We start from the raw sequence: 14656 nt of genomic DNA on the forward strand, positions 1-14656 counted from the left end.
GCGGGGGGAAGGAAGGGAGAGGGCAGCGGGCAGGGGGGGGGGAAGGGAGAGGCCAGCAGGGAGGGAAGGAAGTGAGAGGGCAGCGGGTGGTGGGGGGGGGGGGGGGAAGGGAAGGGAGAGGGCAGCGAGAGAGGGAGAGGGCAGCAGGGAGTGGGGGGGAAGGAAGGGAGAGGGCAGCGGTGGGGTGGGGGGGAGGAAGTGAGGGCAGCGGGGTGGGGGGGAGAAGGAAGGGAGAGGGCAGCGGGGGGGAGGGAAGGAAGTGAGAGGGCAGCGGGGGGGAGGGAAGGAAGTGAGAGGGCAGCGGGGGGGGGGAAGGGAAGGGAGAGGGCAGCAGGGAGGGAAGGAAGTGAGGGCAGCGGGGAGGGGGGGGAAGGAAGGGAGAGGGCAGCGGTGGGGGGGGGTGGAGGAAGTGAGAGGGCAGCGGGGGGGGGTGGAAACGGAAGGGAAGGGAGAGGGCAACGGGGAGGGAAGGAAGGGAAGGGAGAGGGCAGTGGGGAGGGAAGGAAGGGAAGGGAGAGGGCAGATTGCAGTTCGGGAAGGGAAGGGAGAGGGCAGATTGCAGTTCGGGAAGGGAAGGGAGAGGGCAGATTGCAGACGGGGAAGGGAAGGGAGAGTGCGCGAGAGGGAAGGGAGAGAGGGAGGGAGAAAAAAAGGGAAACTGAGAAAAAGAGAAATGTTTCTTTTTTGAGACAGACTTGCATCTCTATAGCACCTTTCACAACTTCAGGACATCCCGAAAGCACTTTACAGCCAATGACGTACCTTTCTGGAAGGGTAGTCACTGTTGTAATGTATAATGTTTGTGGTATCTTGCTGTGCATGGCCAGGTTGAGCACAGCAAACTCCCTCAAACAACAATCAAATAAATGACCAGATCATTTGTGTGTTTTTTTTTTAAAGTGATGTTGGTTTGACGAGCACACTGAGGAGAACTCATCTGCTCTTCAAAATAGTGCCGTGGGATCTTTAACATCCACCTGAGAGGGCAGATGTTTTAACATCTCATCCAAAAGACGGCACCTCCGACAGTGCAGCACTCCCAGTGTCAGCCTCGGCTTCGTGCTCAAGTCTCTGGAGTAGTACTTGAACCCACAACCTTCTGACTCAGAGAGTAGGGAGCTACCTACCGAGCAATGGCCGACACTTAGGGAAAAATTTTCCCAATGTGGGTCGGGACCCCGACCTCAGGGTCAAATGCAGGTCCCAACGCCGAACTGTGTCAGGAGCGGTCACCAGACATCGAATTTGCCTGGATTGGTCAGTTAGTGACCAGAGGGGGAGCGTGCCATCCAATTAAGGACGGCGGGTGGGCGGCCTCGTGAAACTGGAGGGCCAATAGGAGGCACTGATCAATGGCCTTCATTGGCCTTATAATTACCTCAATTGACTACCTGCTGCTTTGTGCTCACGGCACAAAATTATGCACCCACCCATACCCACCTCTGCTCCTGCCCCCATATCAGGGCAATACACCTGCCCTTCGTATTGGACCTAGTATTGACATTTTAGTGACCAAACATTATCAAGCATAGTTTAAATAGTCGTTTGGTAGTACAGAATTTGAGGATTGCTGAAAATAGAGACATGTTGTCAAAGCTTTTCGTCTTGCACTCATCGGGACAATCCGCAAGAATAACCAATGTAAGGGAAAACAACAACTTATACTGCATGAGAAGAGAGTGCTGATTCGTTGGCAAGTGAACTCTGATCGGTAGAGGTATTGCCATGGAGAATGCACCGGTTTACGCTGACTGACAGTTAACCGCCAAAATTTGTTCGAAATTTAAACCAGGCAGCTTGACTTTGGTCAAGGCATTGCCCTGAGGAATGAACCAGAGTTCACTTGCCAACCAATCAGCACTCTCTTCTCATACAGTATAAGTTTATGTTTTCTCTTACATTGGTTATTCTTTGTATTGTCCTGATGAGTGCAAGATGAAAAGCTTCGACAACATGTGTCTATTTTCATCAATCGTTTAAATAGTTTTAACATTAATCAAAACAAACCATTTTAATCAAAGCACACAGCTGCCTGATCTACACAGCAATTGGCACTGTGTCATCCAGTACCCCTGCCCTGTGTGTATAGACACCCTGTAAAAGCTGCAGTACCAGTCTGCCAATAGGGTAAAGGTACCAACTTTATTTATTCAGAGGATATGGGCATCTCTGGCAAGGCCAGCATTTGTTGCCCATCCCAAATTGCCCTCCAGATGGTGGTTGTGAGCCACTTTCTTGAATACAATAGTGCGGCTTGCTAGGCTATTTCAGAGGGCAGTTAAGAGTCAACTACATTGCTGGGGGTCTGGGGTCACATATAGGCCAGACCAGGTAAGGAGGGCAGATTTCCTTCCCTAAAGGGAATTAGTGAACTGGTTGGGTTTTTGCGACAATCCAGTAGTTTCATGATCAACAATGCTGATATCAGCTTTTCAACTACAGATTTATTTAATTAACTGAATTTAAATTCCCCAGCTGCTGTGGTGGGATTTGAACTCATTTCTCCACATTAGTCCGGAAGCCTGAATTACTAGTCCAGTAACATAACCACTATGCTACTGTATCCACCACCTTTGCTCCTGAATAAACCTGATGCACTCGATACCAACAAAACAGCTCTCCTCTTAAAGACTTAGAAATTATTTTTGTTTGCCAATTGTTTGGATAGATAGTTTTAAAAAAAATTTTACGGACCACTTGGCTGAGCCTGGCATTGAGAACCTTGGACAGGTTCCAGAAACGGTTCGACTACAGCTCAGAATCACCACTTTGGTATCAATCAACTTGCTTAATCATTGCCAACTTAGCTCATAGTGCATAATGCCGCACCCAGTGGAAAACAAAGATCATTCATAAATGTCCCTCATGGAGATTTGTCCTATAATACTCATGTGATCCAGCTCATTAAAAAGAACCTTCTTTTTAAATCGCTGAAAAATAGAGACATGCTGTCGAAACTTTTTGTCTTGCACTCATCAGGACAGATGCAAGGATGCCAAGTTTCAAAGGGAGCAACAATTTATACTGCATGAGAAAAGGGTGCTAACTGGTTGATTGGTTGAGGCATTGCCATGGAGAATGCACCAGGAAACTATTGCCCCCCACGTTTTTGTTTAATTCAAAAAAGATACAACAACTGGCCATGTTCCTTTTGCCTGCAGAGGACAGGTCCCTGAGCATGAATATATGTAGTTTCTAGCAAGCATAGGTGAGCCACATTGTGAGCTCGACTGATAATCTTAAATCTGTTGTTAGTGTAATTCTTAGCATGCTAACATGGCGTTGCACCTTTTTTGGATTAAACAGAAGTATGGGGGACTATAGTTCTCTGGTGCATTCTCCTTGGCAATGCCTTGACCAGAGTCAATGTGCCAACCAATGAATACCCTTTTCTCACAGTATAATTGCTGCTCCCTTTTAAATTTGGCATTCTTATGTCTATCCTGATGAGTGCAAGACGAAACGGTTCAACAGCATGTCTCTTTTTTTTTCCAGCAATACTCCAGTTCTGTACAACCCTCTTTTTCTTTTTGCTTCTCCCTTCTCCCCCCCCCAGAACAGACACGATGGGCTGAATGGCCTCCTTCTGTGCTGGGTTACGGTTTCTGATTGGCTGGCTGATTTTCACAGCCTTTCCTGGAGTCTCCACATCCTGGCTTTCACCAGCAGGATTAACTGGACAGGGATAAGGCCTGGGAAACCTCCTTCGATAAGGTGGCCAAGGCCTGATGTACAGCTCCATCTCAGATTATCTAACTCTGTACTCACAGGGAAACTGAACTTAGGACATTTCTGTTAAACTGAGGCGGCCCTGTCTGCTCTCTCAGGTGGATATAAAACATCCCGTGTCACTATTAGAAGAGTGAGGCAGTTCTCTCTCTGGTGTCCTGGCCAAGACGTATACCTCAACCAACACCTAAAAACAGATTATCTGGTCATTTATCTCTTTGTTGATTATGGGACCTTGCTGTGCGTAAATTGGCTGAGGACCCGAGATTGTGGAATGCACTATATATGTAAGCCCTTCTTTCAAGTAAAATGGGACTTACTCAGAATTGACACAAAATTCTTATCAAAGCCTCACCCACAGGAGCCTTAAAAATGGCTAATATGTCAAATGGGAGAATAAAATTTCCCACGCTTCAGGTAGAAGATGCTTTTCTGAGGTTGAAGCACCATTAATGGGACAAAATAGAAGATTTGGTCTGTGCTGAACATCATGAAGAACTAACAAGACATTAGTGGATATTGCAGCTTACCGGAGTCAAAACAGCCAGAAATGTTAAACTTCTAATAGTGACACGGGATGTTTTTAAAGATGCATTTTTCCATTTAATAATAATTTGGTCCCACACAAACGTTATTTCTTTTCTATCTCAGATTACCAAAGATAATTAAATCTAAGCTTTAACAAGATCAGGCTGGGATAACAAGAAAAACACTGATACCAACTGCCTTTCAGACCTCTGGAGAGCAGGTGACACTATAGCCTTCTACTCCACCCACTCTACTGGGCCTCCAGGACAACGGCCTAGGCTAGATGTCTCTCCATATCTGCGGGCCCGGGTGGAACCTAAACCCTCTTGCCCCCACCAAACTGTGACCCACTACCTAGCATGCTCGCTGCCAACCCACAGCCCTGGATGGATCAATCACTGCCCACCTTGCAGGCAGCCTGCCCACCACTTAAAGCTGGCTTGTGACCCTGTCCTGACCCTTCCCTCGCCAGCCACAGAACAGAAAGAGAGATGGAGAACGGGACAGAGAGGAGACAGAGCATCCAGGAAAGAACAAAAACACAGGAGAGAGTGCGCGCGAGTGAGAGAAACACAAGAGGGAGGGAGGGAGGGAGGGAGGAAGGAAGGAAGGAAGGAAGGAAGGAAGGAAGGAAGGAAAGAAAGAAGAGAGAGAGAGCATTGGCGAAACAAGAGAGAGAAAAGCAGAATAGAGGGGAAAGAGAGAGGGTCACAATGGAAATAGAAAAGGAGATAAATAGGAAAGAGAGAGAGAAAAGCAACACATTACAATAGAGATCACATTTCAAAAATGCTTTGGGATGCAAGTGTCATGCAGACCCCCACCTGCCAAGAATGAGGCATATTAATTTTGCCATATGAACACTGATTTTAAACTGTTGCTGGAGTGAAGAAATTACTTGTTTGAAGATCACCAGACACTGGGCTGGAAGGACATTTACATATTAAGAGACGCTGCTCTGCTCCAATTAACCCAACTGGATTTTGATCACCAGACATCGAAGGTGCAAGGAAGTGCATTCCAGCCCCTGCTAAGATGATACAATCCACAGAGCCAGGACTGGTTAAACCAGCTGGTCACATGACTAACTGGCTAGTCCAGGGTTTTTGTACTAGCCACGGGACAGTTTGAATTCAGGAGGCAGTGTACAACTGAAGCTGAAACAAGCAGGTCTCTCGCCTGGCTGTCTCTCTCTTTCTCTCAAGCCACCGGACCTATGGAAGATACATAAACTTCAAGACAGAAAAGGCTTCAACTTGTTCCGATGTAGGAGCATGAACTGGGCCCCCAACGAATTGCAAGACTTACCGGCAACCAAAGACTCCACATTGAACTTAAAGGACTGTAACTTACCAGATATTGCCTCAGAACATTTCCACTTTATTCCTTCTACTTTTTCTGTCTCTATCTGCATGTGTTTATCACTTATGCATGGTCGCATTGCATATTCATAGTCATTAACCAGATGAGAGTTTAAGATTGATAAACTTCTACCTTTCTTGTTTAAATCTAAGGAAACATATTTGATTTATTTGCCTTACAATTGAAGCAGTGAACAAGGATTCACTGAGGAGGAGCTAAAAACACGGTATTTTAAAATTAAACCCCGTTACGGTTAAACCAAGCACAGGTTGAGAGAGAACCCCTCTCACCTGGTCGTATCAAAAGGGTCATGAAAAATATGATAGAAATGCAAATTCCTTTCTTTTAATCTCCTCTGTAACCTCTGCAAAGCCTTCAATGTCAGAAGCCATGGGGGTGAAAGAAACAAGCCAACCCGAGCTGCAGGTGTGGGTGACATTAAGAGTGTTCAGCAGCAGCTTCTCGTGGCAGGGACAAAGGGACCTGACTGGCACCTTCAACCCTCTTGGCTGTTGAAGCAGTGTACCAGCTGACACCGCATCCTCTGTCCGTGACACCAGCACAATAGAGTCATAGAGTCATTTACTGCATAGAAGGAGGCCATTCATACCTGGCCTGGGGTGGAGGGGGGAGTAAAGGACTGTGGCAGTAACACACAGGTACAAAGGCTTCAGATAAACAGACAGCATCCCACTCACTCTTCGGTTCCATTTAGTCAGTGAGCTTGTGACGTTAAAAGGAACAGGCCCAGATTGACAGCTGAACAGATGGGAGGTTAAACAGAGGCCCTGTCTGCCCTCTCATGTAGGTGCAAAGGCTCCCATGCCTGTACTTTGATGAAGAGCAGGGGGAGTTCTCCCCCAATGTCCTGGCCCAATAACGATCACTCAACCAATGCCACTCAAAAAAACAGCTTATCTGGTCACTTATCTCGTTGCTGTTTGTGGGAGCTTGCAGTGCGCAAACTCGTTGTTTAACGTTTTCATAAAAATTGTATATCAAATTGTTCGGCCCGACAGGTTTATGCTCCACATGAGCCTCTTCATCTCACCCCATCAGCATCCTTCTATTCCTGAATCATTTGCAAATCACTTCCAGCCACCTACATTTTAAAAAAGTATGTTTGATATTGTGGATGAAAGCAGGGAAAAGAATTACAAGGATGATACCAGAACGGAGAGATTATATCTCTACAGAGATTGAACAGCCTGGGGCTCTCCTCTCTAGAAAAGAGAAGAATGAGGGGTGACCTGATACAGGTCTTTAAGACAGTGAGACTGTTTGATAGGGTAGACAGAGAAGCTATTCCCACTTCAGGGAGACCAAAACTAGGGGACAGCAATACAAGACAATCACTAATAAATTCCAACAATACCAACAAGAAGCGGAGACAATCAATGATTTCAAAAGAAAATTGGATGGCAGCTTGAAGGAAATAAACTTGCAGGGCTACGGGGATTGTTTTTCAAAAATTATTGTTTGTGGCATGTGGGCGTCACTGGCTAGGCAAGCACTTATTACCCACCCCCAATTGCCCTTGAACTGAATGACTCTTAAACGCAAGCCAACCACATTGCTGTCGGTCTGGAGTCACATGTAGGCCAGACCAGGTAAGGACGGCAGATTTCCTTCCTAAGGACATTAGTGAACCAGATGGATTTTTACAACAAATCGACAATGGTTTCATGGTCACCATTAGACTAGCTTTTTAAGTCCAGAGTTATTGATTGAATTCAAATTTCACCATCTGCCACGGTGCGATTCGAACCCATGCCCCTACAGCATTAGCCTGGGCTCTGGATCACTAGTCCAGTGACATTACCACTACACCACCGCCTTCCCCCCACCCCCCCAATGACTGGATTGCTCCAGAGAGCCGGCATGGATTTAAATGGGCCAAACAGCCTGTGCCGTAAATGACTTCGGAGAAACTTCTTTCTCCAGCGAGTGTCGAGAATGTGGAACTCGCTACCACAGGGAGCGGTTGAGGTGAATAGCGTAGATACATTTGAGCGGAAGCTAGATAAACACATGCGGGAGAAATAAATATAAGGATGGGGTGAGATGAAGAGGGTTGGGAAGAGGCTCGTGTGGAGAAAGCAAACCAGCATGGAAATGATGGGCCGAATGGCCTTTTTCTTTTCTGCAACTACTTTATAATCTTCCAAATACCCCACCTTTATACTTACACATCCCATTGCCAAATATCATGTCAAACCAGAGTAAGCATTGACCATATTTGTCAAGACAAACCCTTCATTAATATCAACACAACAGAGTCCTGAATTGATATCAATGCAAGGAAGTTTTTTTTCCATTCGTTCAGAAGATGTGGGCGTCGCTGGCCAGGCCAACATTTATTGTCCATCCTTAATTGCTCGAGAAGGTGGTGGTGCGCTGCCTTCTTGAACCGCAGCAGTCCTCAGGGTGTAGGTACACCAACAGTACACCAACTCCAATTGGGCAAAAACAAAATACTGTAGATGAAATACAGGAACCGTTGAGCAGCATCCACGAAGAGAGGGATTGTAGGGTTAATGTTTTGGCTCGATGACCTTTCGACAGAACTTAAAAACAATGAAAGGTCATCGTCTCGAAACATTAACACAATCTTTCTCTGTGCACAGATGCTGCCAATCTTCTGCATATTTCCAACATCTTCTACTTTTCACTCCAATTAGATTTGGAATTTGCAAATATTTCAAAGGTGGAATCACAGCAATCTGAATCCAGATAAGTGCACTCAGAGTCCCAGGAGTTAGAGGGAAAGTTTCCTTTCTCTGCTATTTATGAAGAATACAGATACAAAGCTGCGACCTCTACCACCTACAAGAGCATGGGAACGCCACAATATCCAAATTCCCCATCAAGTCACCCACCATCTTAAATTGCTGTTCCTTCACTAGCACTGGGTCAAAAACCTGGAACTCCCTCCCTAACAGCACTGTGGGTGCACCTGCACCACACAGACCGTAGCGGATCAAGATGGCAGCTCACCACCATCTTCTCAAGGGGCAATTCGGGATGGGTAATAAATGCTGGCCTTGCCAGTGATGCCCACATCCCATGAACGAATAAAAAAATTACTGGAGTAAATCTTCACCACTCCTCCTGCAGCCTTTTGGGTAGAGAAGTAGTTTCAACTTTCATCAAAGACACAAGAAACAGGCTGTTACTCACCTGTATGACCTCGATTCCTCTCGTCCTGAAGAGCAAAAAAAAAATCTGCATTAAAATTTTGGTCACTGAGCGAAGCTGCAACACAACTCACTCATTAACTGACCTCTCAGACATACATTTAGCCACTCTAAAAACAGATGCATACGATGTATGGCTCAAAGCTGCAATGACCCAGCATATTAGAGAACTCATTTAATGCTGCATCATTGGGTAAACAAGCTTGATCCCAATCAGCTTATCCAGTTAGGTGTCAGTCTAGGCTCTGTGCTAGCACTCTGACATCTAGGTCAGGTGGTCACGGGCTCCAATCCTGCTCCAGGCACTTGAGCACATAATCCAGATGAACATTCAGTGATGTACTGAGGGAGTGCCGCACTGTCAGAAGTGCCATCTTTTGGATGAGATGGCAAACCCAAGAGGAAAGATCCCATGACACTACTTGAAGAGAAGCAGGGGAGTTCTCCCCAGGGTACTGGACGGTATTTATCTCTCAACTAAGATTAAAACATTTATCGTTGTTCATTTATCACATTGCTGTTTGTGGGATCTTGCTAAGCGCAAATCAGCTGCCATGTTTCCTGCACTACAATAGTAGCCGAACTCCATTGGCTGTAAACCACTCTGGGACGTCTTGAGGTCATGAAAGGTGCTATATAAATGCAAGTTCTTACTTTTTCTCAACTCAGAAGGTCCCCCCCCCCAAGTTTAATTCGATTGTTGGTGCAGAGTTAGATAAGCTTAGCTGGAGGAATGGTGGAAGCTGTGCATCAGGCCTTGGCTCCCCTGAGCTGTTCCTGCATCTTCCAATGTATGGCCTCTTACCATTGTTCGCCTGACATGTCCATCCCCATGGTGTCTAGCCTTCCTCCGGCCAATGGAAAAGCAAAAATGCTCATCCTTACCCAATTGGATGACTCCTGACCGTCAATCAAGGCTTGCCGCCCTCCTCCCCCCCCCAACGGATAGATCTCTTTTCCCATAGAGTTTTCATTTCTCAAAAGGAATGCAAAACATACTATTAGTACTAGCAGATCTCCCATGGTTTTGCTGATGGTAAGTCGATGTTTTAGACAGAATGGGATGGTATAGTATGCAATGCACCAGGTGTTATTCTGCTGCATCTAACTTTTCTATCTCTGTAACATCGTCCAGCCCTACAACCCTCCCAGATCTCTACATTTCTCCAGTTGTGGCCTCTTGTGCATCCTGATTTCCCATTGCTCCACCATTTGCATCCATGCCTTCAGCTGCCCGCGGCCCAAGCTCTGGACTTCCCTTCCTAAACCCCTCGTACTCTCTCTCTCCAAATCATTCCTTAAAACCTATCCCTTTGAGCAAGCCTTTGGTCACCTGTCATAATATTGCCTTATGTGGCTTGGTGACAAAGTTTGTCTGATAACGGTCTTGTGATGTGACTTGGGGCATTTTACAATGTTGAGAGGTGCTATATAAATGCAAAGTGCTGTTGCTAAAGCAAAGAGAGTGTTTAATGTGGCCTGTCCCTTTTAAGGCCTCATAGGCGTAAGTGTCCTCTGGTTAGCTGCTCAGAGAACAATGAAGATGATCATAGCAGGAAATGCCAGGCGTGCAATTAAGTACATTCTTCCAAGGTTAGAGCTTAGGCACATTTGTTACACCTAATGATAGTGCTTGAGGTTAACCCTGGTTGCTGGATGTATCACTCCCCAGCAAAAACATTTCGCACCTTTATGAGGAAGTCGAGAAATAATTGTACCAGGGACTGACCGGCAACCCTCGATCCTAGCTGAGAGTCCATACTAGTGGAAGATGATATATAGGAGGAAAATATTGCCGGCCAAAAAGGAGAAGAATAATATTCAAGGCAAAAAGTAGAAACTGAAACAACGGCCTCAGAAAGCAGTGAAGGCACAATGTTTTTGTTTTGTGGGCTACCCTTCCTAATCTTTAAGAAATTGATCCCCATTTGTAACAGCTCCATGCCAGGGAAGGGAGACTGCATTGTGTGCATGTAAAAAAAAAAACCCCTGCATTTATACAGTACCTTTCACGAGCTCAGGATGTCCCAAAGCGCTTTACAGCCAACAAAGTACTTTTGAAGTGAAGCCACTGTTATTAAATAGGAAACACAGCAGTCAATTTGCACACAGCAAGCTCCCACAAACAGAAACAACTTGTACTATATAGCGCCTTTTATTGAATAAAACACCACAAGGTGCCTCACAGGAGGGTTGTAAAGCAAAATTTGACACTGAGGCAGATGAGGCAATATTAGGGCTTTTTAATAGAAGGCTTTCCTCACTGCTGTGCATGCTGGGATAGCATGGCCCCCATAGATGTTTATCCTGACTCTCCAAGCAAGAGAAGTCATGTGCGACTCCTGGTCCTGGGTGAGAAGTCGCACATGACTTCTCTTGCTTGGAGAGTCAGGATAAACATCTATGGAGGCCAGGCTATCCCAGCATGCATTGCAGTAAGGAAAGCCCTCTATTAAAAAGCTCGAGTTCACAGGATGTCTTTCCAGGTCACTTATGAACATGGAGGTGGCCCATTATCACAGCGCAGCAAGAGAATGCAAGTCTTCCAATTCAGTTACCAGGACATACATTTATTACACCACCGCCAACTGATCCTTTCCCAAGGCTTCAAAGCTGTAGAACTCCTCACCTAGAGTCTGTGCAGGTGTAGCTACTCACACAGAGATTGACTCCCCCGCTGGGAATTTCGTTATGATTTGATATAGCAGTCAAGAGTGTCCACTTCCTTCCAACATTACAAAGACACTGTCGTAATGTTACAAGGTATTTCCAGAGTGGGAGGGGAGGGGTGACTAGGGGCAAAAGAAAAGGAATTGGGGGGAAAGCTGTCTCATCATGATCTTCATCTACAAACACCTGGACTAGCCTCCATTAGCTGGTCTACGTCTATGAGTGTCATCAGAACACCAACACGTGAGAAAAAACACTGGTTCATGAATGTTTTACCATTGTGTAATTCTCCTAATTTACAGCCGCCGCTAGCTGAGAGACTGGTGTGCACCAAACTTCCCCCTACTGTTAAACAACAACTTGCAATAATAGAACGCCTTTAACAAAGTAAAACGGGCTAAGGCAGAGAGAAAACAGGGAACTAAAGGCCAGTTAGCTTATCAGTCACTGGGAAGATGCTGGAAACTATTATTAAAGTTGTCTTAACAATGCACTTGGAAAAGAGTCATATGATTACAAGTCAGCATGGTTTTACTAAAGGAAAATTCAGTTTGACAAATTTATTAGAGTTTTTTGGGGACAAAACTAGTAAAGTAGATAAAGGTGAACCAGTAGATGTAGTACACCTAGATTTCCAAAAGGCATTCGATAAGAACAAAGAACAGTACAGCACAGGAACAGGCCATTCAGCCCTCCAAGCCTGCGCCGATCTTGATGCCTGCCTAAACTAAAATTTTCTGCACTTCCGGGGTCCATATCCCTCTATTCCCATCCTATTCATGTATTTGTCAAGATGCCTCTTAAACGTCTCTATGGTACCTGCTTCCACCACTTCCCCCGGCAACAAGTTCCAGGCACTCACCACCCTCTGTGTAAAGAACTTGCCTTGCACATCCCCTCTAAACTTTGCCCCTCTCGCCTTAAACCTATGTCCCCGAGTAACTGACTCTTCCACCCTGGGAAAAAGCTTCTGACTATCCACTCTGTCCATGCCGCTTATAACTTTGTAAACCTCTATCATGTCGCCCCTCCACCTCCGTCGTTCCAGTGAAAACAATCCGAGTTTATCCAAACTCTCCTCATAGCTAATGCCCTCCAGACCAGGCAACATCCTGGTAAACCTCTTCTGTACCCTCTCCAAAGCCTCCACGTCCTTCTGGTAGTGTGGCGACCAGAACTGCACGCAATATTCCAAGTGTGGCCTAACTAAAGTTAGATTTATTAGATTAGAACATTACAGCGCAGTACAGGCCCTTCGGCCCTCGATGTTGTGCCGACCTGTGAGACCATCTGACCTACACTATTCCATTTTCATCCATATGTCTATCCAATGACCACTTAAATGCCCTTAAAGTTGGTGAGTTCTGTACAGCTGCAGCATGACTTGCCAATTTTTATACTCTATGCCCCGACCGATGAAGGCAAGCATGCCGTATGCCTTCTTGACTACCTTATCCACCTGCGTTGCCACTTTCAGTGACCTGTGGACCTGTACACCCAGATCTCTCTGCCTGTCAATACTCCTAAGGGTTCTGCCATTTACTGTATACTTCCCACCTGCATTAGACCTTCCAAAATGCATTACCTCACATTTGTCCGGATTAAACTCCATCTGCCATTTCTCCAAACAAGTCTCCAACCGATCTATATCCTGCTGTATCCTCTGACAATCCTCATCACTGTCCGCAACTCCACCAACCTTGGTGTCGTTTGCAACTTACTAATCAGACCAGCTACATTTTCCTCCAAATCATTTATATATACTACAAACAGCAAAGGTCCCAGCACTGATCCCTGCGGATCACCACTAGTCACATCCGTCCATTCAGAAAAGCACCCTTCCACAGCTACCCTCTGTCTTCTGTGACCGAGCCAGTTCTGTATCCATCTTGCCAGCTCCCCTCTAATCCCATGTGACTTCACCTTTTGTATCAGTCTGCCATGAGGGACCTTGTCAAAGGCTTTACTGAAGTCTATATAGATAACATCCACTGCCCTTCCTTCATCAATCATCTTCGTCACTTCCTCAAAAAACTCAAATTAGTGAGACACGACCTCCCCTTCACAAAACCATGCTGCCTCTCGCTAATAAGTCCATTTGTTTCCAAATGGGAGTAAATCCTGTCATGAAGAATCCTCTCTAGTAATTTCCCTACCACTGACATAAGGCTCACTGGCCTAAAATGTCCTGGATTATCCTTGCTACCCTTCTTAAACAAAGGAACAACATTGGCTATTCTCCAGTCCTCTGGGACCTCACCTGTAGCCAATGAGGATGCAAAGATTTCTGTCAAGGCCCCAACAATTTCTTCCCTTGCCTCCCTCAGTATTCTGGGGTAGATTCCATCAGGGCCTGGGAACTTATCTATCTTAATGCTTTGCAAGACACCCAACACCTCCACCTTTTTGATAATGAAATGACTGAGACTATCTACACTCCCTTCCCTAGACTCATCATCCACCAAGTCCTTCTCTTTGGTGAATACTGATGCAAAGTACTCATTTAGTACCTCGCCCATTTCCTCTGGCTCCACACATAGATTCCCATCTCTGTCCTTGAGTGGGCCAACCCTTTCCCTGGTTACCCTCTTGCTCTTTATATACGTATAAAAAGCCTTGCGATTTTCCTTAATCCTGTTTGCCAATGACTTCTCATAACCCCTTTTAGCCCTCCTGACTCCTTGCTTAAGTTCCTTCCTACTGTCTGTATATTCCTCAAGGGCTTTGTCTGTTCCTAGCCTTCCAGCCCTTACGAATGCTTCCTTTTTCTTTTTGACGAGGCTCACAATATCCCGCGTTATCCAAGGTTCCCGAAACTTGCCAAACTTATCCTTCTTCCTCACAGGAACATGCTGGGCCTGGATTCTAATCAACTGACGTTTGAAAGACTACCACGTCAGATGTTGATTTACCCTCAAACAGCCGCCCCCAACTAAATTCCTCAGTTCCTGCCTAATATTGTTATAATTAGCCTTCCCCCAATTTAGCACCTTCACCCGAGGATTACTCTTATCCTTATCCACAAGCACCTTAAAATTTATGGAATTATGGTCACTGTTCCCGAAATGCTCCCCTACTGAAACTTCGACGACCTGGCCAGGCTCATTCCCCAATACCAGGTCCAGTACAGCCCCATCCCTAGTTGGACTATCTATGTATTGTTTCAATAA

The 14656-nt window shown here is 45.8% G+C and overlaps 2 protein-coding genes across 5 annotated transcripts in view; one reads left to right on the forward strand and one right to left on the reverse strand.

Annotated features, from left to right (window-relative positions):
* Positions 1-14656, forward strand: part of sars2 (seryl-tRNA synthetase 2, mitochondrial) — a 189583-nt gene that overhangs the window by 103403 nt on the left and 71524 nt on the right. The window lies entirely within an intron of this gene.
* The window catches only part of LOC137353024 (inositol-tetrakisphosphate 1-kinase-like), a 56466-nt gene that overhangs the window by 22383 nt on the left and 19427 nt on the right, over positions 1-14656 (reverse strand). For 3 of the 4 annotated variants that reach the window (XM_068018935.1, XM_068018934.1, XM_068018937.1), the window contains exon 2: positions 8800-8824. The exons of the other annotated variant lie outside the window; for it this stretch is intronic. In XM_068018935.1, the coding sequence (XP_067875036.1) occupies positions 8800-8824 (25 nt within the window). The remainder of the gene's footprint in view (positions 1-8799; positions 8825-14656) is intronic. 4 annotated transcript variants of the gene reach the window in all.

The sequence above is a fragment of the Heterodontus francisci genome, chromosome 40, assembly GCF_036365525.1.
Source record: "Heterodontus francisci isolate sHetFra1 chromosome 40, sHetFra1.hap1, whole genome shotgun sequence".
NCBI lineage: Eukaryota > Metazoa > Chordata > Chondrichthyes > Heterodontiformes > Heterodontidae > Heterodontus > Heterodontus francisci.